A 6,000-nucleotide genomic window follows, 5' to 3' on the forward strand; every position below is an offset into this window, starting at 1 on the left:
CAACAAGAAGAGACAAGTGTAAAATTAATTCCACCTGCTTGTTACACCATGCTTCCCCAGTACTTTTTTTGTTTTTATTCGCTCTACTTACTTCAATGATATCACAAGGATACAGTGGGAGAGGGGAGGTTAGAGAGGAAGGATGAAATGGGGGTTGGAAAATGTGGGAGATGGGGGTTAATGTGGAGCTATGAAGAAATAAAAACAAGGAACAGCTTGAATGCAGGGCAGCATAATATCATAGCAAGGATCTCTTCTCAGTCAACATCCACTCACATTGCCTGGTGCCTAACTCAAGGTATCTAAGAGAGCTTGGCAGCCAACCATCCTCCACCCTTTGAAATCTGCAAATGCAACAAGGGATGCCCATCAGACTAGAGTTACAAACAGTTCAGTTCCACACCACACAAACCTAATAACCTACATGAACAATATCAGTTTACTGCAAGTAATTAAATCTTTTTAAATATCATAAAGTAAAAAAATTAAGTTCTTTCCTACAAAAAGGGGCTGCACAAATCTGAAATGTACCAAGAGAGAAACAGAAGGTGAAATGAACAATGAACGTACAACAGTCTCTAACTGAGAAACGTCATGTTTCTATTGGTACCACTGTAAGTTCAAATAAACTTACCAATTAAGAAATATCTGTCAACAATATTTTCATCCAAAATCAGTTCCATTAAAAAAAACTTCCCATTATCTGCAACACACATAGAGGTTGCTGATGAGCCAGGCAGCATCTATAGGAAGAGGTACAGTTGGCGTTTCAGGCCGAGACCCTTCGTCAGGACTAACTGAAAGAAGAGCTAGTAAGGGATTTGAAAGTGGGAGGGGGAGGAGGAGATCCACAATGATAGGAGAAGACAGGAGGGGGAGGGATGGAGCCAAGAGCTGGACAGTTGATTGGCAAAAGGGATATGAGAGGATCATGGGACGGGAGGTCTAGGGAGAAAGAAAGGGGGAGGGGGGAAGCCCAGAGGATGGGCAATAACGGATGGGGTACGAGGGGGAGGTGGGGCATTAACGGAAGTTAGAGAAGTCAATGTTCATCCAATTGGCGAGACCTGACGCAGACTGGGAGACTGTTTCGCTGAATACTTACGCTCTGTCCGCCAGAGAAAGCAGGATCTCCCAGTGGCCACACATTTTAATTCCACGTCCCATTCCCATTCTGATACGTCTATCCATGGCCTCATCTACTGTCAAGATGAAGCCACACTCAGGTTGGAGGAACACCTTATATTCCATCTGGGTAGCCTCCAACCTGATGGCATGAACATTGACTTCTCTAACTTCCATTAATGCCCCACCTCCCCCTTGTACCCCATCCGTTATTGCCCATCCTCTGGACTTCCCCCTTCCCCTTTCTTTCTCCCTAGGCCTCCTGTCCCATGATCCTCTCATATCCCTTTTGCCAATCGACTGTCCAGCTCTTGGCTCCATCCCTCCCCCTCCTGTCTTCTCCTATCATTGTGGATCTCCCCCTCCCCCTGCCACTTTCAAATCTCTTACTAGCTCTTCTTTCAGTTAGTCCTGACGAAGGGTCTCGGCCCGAAACGTCAACTGTACCTCTTCCTAGAGATGCTGCCCGGCCTGCTGCGTTCACCAGCAACTTTGATGTGTGTTGCTTGAAATTCCAGCATCTGCAGATTTCCTCGTGTTTGCGTCCCATTATGACCACAACTATCTACTTCGATATAAATGCACTGGATCATCAGACAGAAAGGTATGTATCCAACCTGCCTAATGACATTAAGATAGGGACACTAGATCTAAACAGATTGAGGACATCATGCAAACACATCATTACAATATCATAAATAGATGCAGAAAATAAACTGATACGTTAGTTTATTATTGTCACACATACTACCCAGACACATAATTTCATCACATCAGTACATTGAGGTAGTATAAGTGAAAAGCAGTAACAGAATGCAGAATAGAGTTCAAAGTAAATTTATTATCAAAAGTACACATATGTCACCATATACAATCCTGAGATTCATTTTCTGTGTATCAGTACCTACACCAGGCTGCAGTTTATTGACTACAGCTCAGCATTCAACACAATCATGCTTCAGTTCTAATCAACAAGCTCCAAAATCTGGGCCTCTCTACCTCCCTCTGCAACTGGACTTCCTCACCAGGAGACCACAGTCTGTACAGATCGGAAATAACATCTCCTCTGGGCTGACAACCAACACTGGCTCACCTCAAGGGTGCATGCCGAGCCCACTGCTATACTCCTTCTACACTCACGACTGTGTGGCTAGGCACAGCTCAAATGCCGACTATAAATTTGCCGATGACACAACTGTGTTGGCAGAATTTCAGATGGTGACGAGGAGGAGTTCAGGAGCGAGACCAATTAACTGGTTGAGTGGTGTTGCAACACCAACCTTGCCCTCAAAGTCAGTAAGATCTTGGAATTGATTGTGGTCGTCAGGAAGGGGAAGTCAAAGAAACACGCACCAGTCCTCACAGAGGGATCAGAAGTGGAAAGGTTGAGCAGTTTCAAGTTCCTGGGTGTCAACATGTCTGAAGATCTATCCTGAGCCGAATATATTAATGCAATTACAAAGAAGGCACAACAGTAGCTATATTTTATTAGGTGTTTGGGGATACTTGATATGTCACCAAGGACTCCAGCAAATTTTTACAGATGTACAATGGACAGCTTTCTAACTGGTTGTATGGCGTGTGGTATGGAGGGGGGGTCACTGCACAGGAACAGAAAAAGCTGCAGGAATTTGTAAGCTCAGTCAGTTCTATCACAGGCACTAGCCTCCCCAGCTTTGAGGACACCTTCTAAAAGCAATGCCTCAAAAAGATGGTATCCATCATTAAGGACCCACATCACCCAGGACTTTCCCTTTTCACATTGCTACCATCCAGGAGGAGGTACAGGAGCCTGAAGACAAACACAATGTTTCAGGACCAGCTTTGTCCCCGCCACCTTCAGGTTTCTGAATGGCCAGTGAACCCATGAACACTGCCTCACTATTTTTGCTCTCTCTTTGCACCATTTAGTTTCTTTAGGTGTACTTCTTATTGTAATTTATGTATTGCAATGTACTGTTGCTTCAGAACAACAAACTGTGTGACATATGGCAGTGACAGTAAACCTGATTCTGATTATATTTTCTCTGATTCTTTATACGAATGTCATAGCTGTATAATACCTTTATTAAAACACATCTGTACCAGGGCATTCTATTCCAGACAACACAGAAAGGATAAATTAGACTTGGGAGGAATGCACTGTAAATTTACCATTGGTTAAATTGTGAGCAATTATACAACCTGGCACTTAAATAACTGGAAATTAAATAAGGAATAATTTGATTGAATACGTTCAAGGGAACTGAAACCATACAGAGCAATCATGTTGTAAGGAGTTCAGAATTAGGGAATTCTGTCCAGGAATTACAGACAGGTGTAAACATTAGAAGGAGCTTCAAACAGAAAAAGGTGATAGAATTCCAATTTTCTATTCTATAAATAGCTTGGTCAATTGTAAATATTAATGGTTGTCAATTAAAATTCCATTAAGGTAATATGAAAAAAATGAGTCTGTAGTTAAATCATTGATCAGCAGGCTTTATGGATAAAATCACCATTGACATTTTTAAGAACTGATCTTCAAATTAAACATGTTTTGTTTAACATATTAAACAAAAGCACTTACCTCAAGTGTCTTGACCAGAATCTTCATGTAAAGTTCTGTAATTCCCAGTGAAACACCAAACATGGCAGGCAACATAATGAGAGTAATCCCCAGGATCAGCCATATTGATAGCACCTTCAACACAAGTCCCCCAAATCCCTCCATCGACAGGTGCTCTCAGCGGCCAAGATGTCTGTGTCCTGCCCCGAAGATCGCACAAGTTAAAAGCAAGTTGAAGACCTTCAGGAATGGGTCACATTCCTGCACACACAAATGCTATGAGTTTAATATCTCAGACAGCTCTGTACAAAAAAACTTACGGCACACTTCACCAAAAACATCCCAAATGCTTCACATCGTGAACATTAGACCAAATCTAGCACTGAGCCACTTACACTTGGATTTGATCTAAATCTGGGCGAAAGATTTTAAGGAGCTGCTCAAAGAAATAAAACGAAACTTCTGAGGATGCTGTAGTAGTTTAAGCATAAAAAGTTGAAGAAAAAACCAGTGACAGTGAGGTGAAAATAAAGGCTATACAACAGATGAGAAAAGGAGAAACGTCTCATATAATTAGTTACCACACAGCAGGAAGCCGTTCAGCCTATCAAGTTGATGCTAGCTCAGAGTAATCCTATGCCTTCACTAATTTACCCGTAATCCATTTGGCCACAATGGTATCAACTTCCTCCAGCTTCTACTGCCCACTTACACCGAAGGCAATTTACAGTCGCTGCTTACAAAGCTGCACATCTTTGGGATGTGGAACGAAACTGAACCCTTCGAATAAAACCCACATGGACAGCGCCACAGGTCAGGGCTGAACCCCAATCACTGATGCTGCGGGGTAGCAGAACTTGGAACATTCGTTTTAAAGCAGGTTACGTTAACAAGCTGAAGTCAAGCCCCAATACTATGCAAGAGAAAGCACTGAAACTTGACAAAACACCACTATTTACCGTAGACATCGGGACTCGTATTCTTACCAACATACTGCACACTGGAATGAACCTCAATACTGTTTAGAGGGAACCTACAACACCTCTGCTTCCCAATAAGGCAGGAGCGGAAAGCCACACAGTAAACCACCCTAGTGGAAAGTGGATTATAAAATGGATGTGCACCCTAAAGATCACTGGAGACCTGGGGGGAACCTATCCCAAACCAAAACGGACTCGCCCATCGCGGTGGAAGTCATATACTGGGGGGGGGGGTATGCCAGCCCATTGTGCATTTCTGACACAAACAAGAGAAAATCTGCAGATGCTGGAAATCCGAGCAACACACAAAATGCTGGAGGAACTCAGCAGGTCAGACAGCATCTACGGTAAAGAGTATAGTCGACGTTTCGGGCTGAAGCCCTTCGGCTGTCAGGTCCGCTGAGTTCCTCCAGCATTTTGTGAGGATTCCTGACAGCCCACTTATCGTCATTGGGAGAAAAGGGACGTACCACCCATCAACACACCGACTGCACCGTATTTTGGAACCAGCTCCCCTCCCCGATGGCAAGTGACAGCGCTCTCTGACAAGCGGTTGCCGCGGGTAAAGGCTAAAACTATCCAATTTTGCCAATTAAAAGGAGCCTCGCTACAGAACGAATGGATCACAGGCAGGCTCAGGCTCCGGCTCTTGGCATTCTTGCTCCGGTTTTGCTCCCTATTCCTATCTCTCACTCCGGACCCAGACTAGGTCTTGCACCTCACTATGGGCACGGTCCTAGAACTAGTCCGACTACCGACCCTCCAATACACTCCTTTCGCTCGCTCCAAAACCGGGTTGGTTTCTTACTCCGGGTTTACTCGAGTCCAGCGTTCATCGGCTTCTTACCCCGCCCATCCGGAACTCCCAACTCGTTTGTTTCCCGTCACTCCCAGACTTACCAAGGCTCAGCAAAAGAGTAGAGTTCGAGAGCCTGGGAGTGGGTGACTGTGCTGCGAGCGGAACATACCAGTGATCCTGTCGCTAACCCCCGTTTGATTTTCTCAGTAATTTAAACTCCTCCATTCTGTTTGTTTACGTTTTCTACGAACACATTATCACTCCGTCTTGCGGTTCTCAGGATGTTCCCTCTCACACACACACCCACCAACCAACCAACCTCAACACACCCCTTCCCCCCCCTCCCGCGGTGGTGTAGTGGCATCAGCACTGGACTTCGAAGCCAATGATCCCGCGTTCGAATCCGGCCGGCTCCCTGTTGGGTTCCGCTAGCAATTTGGCCTCGTAAAAAATAGACCATGTTAAAATGTCAAAAATGGAAGCAACATAATATATATTTACAGTATATAATACAGTAAAGTAAGTTGACCCAATGTAAAGTAAAATCA

At 44.3% G+C, this 6,000-nt stretch overlaps 1 protein-coding gene across 9 annotated transcripts in view; it reads right to left on the bottom strand.

The window, feature by feature from the left end:
• The window catches only part of gpat3 (glycerol-3-phosphate acyltransferase 3), an 82,020-nt gene extending 76,274 nt beyond the window's left edge, over nt 1-5,746 (bottom strand). The window contains exons 1-2 of one of the 9 annotated variants that reach the window (XM_063046740.1): nt 5,622-5,746; nt 3,695-3,873 (exon numbers count right to left, since the gene is read on the bottom strand). In XM_063046740.1, coding sequence (XP_062902810.1) covers nt 3,695-3,838 — 144 coding nt within the window. In that variant the 5' untranslated portion in view covers nt 3,839-3,873; nt 5,622-5,746. Of the gene's footprint in view, nt 1-3,694; nt 3,874-3,993; nt 4,586-4,632; nt 5,082-5,123; nt 5,356-5,412; nt 5,515-5,553 lie in introns of those variants that run through there. The other 8 variants (XM_063046738.1, XM_063046737.1, XM_063046745.1 and 5 more) reach the window with 8 other exon arrangements.
• Between the last annotated feature and the right edge of the window lie 254 nt (nt 5,747-6,000).

The sequence above is a fragment of the Mobula hypostoma genome, chromosome 4 (assembly GCF_963921235.1).
Source record: "Mobula hypostoma chromosome 4, sMobHyp1.1, whole genome shotgun sequence".
NCBI lineage: Eukaryota > Metazoa > Chordata > Chondrichthyes > Myliobatiformes > Myliobatidae > Mobula > Mobula hypostoma.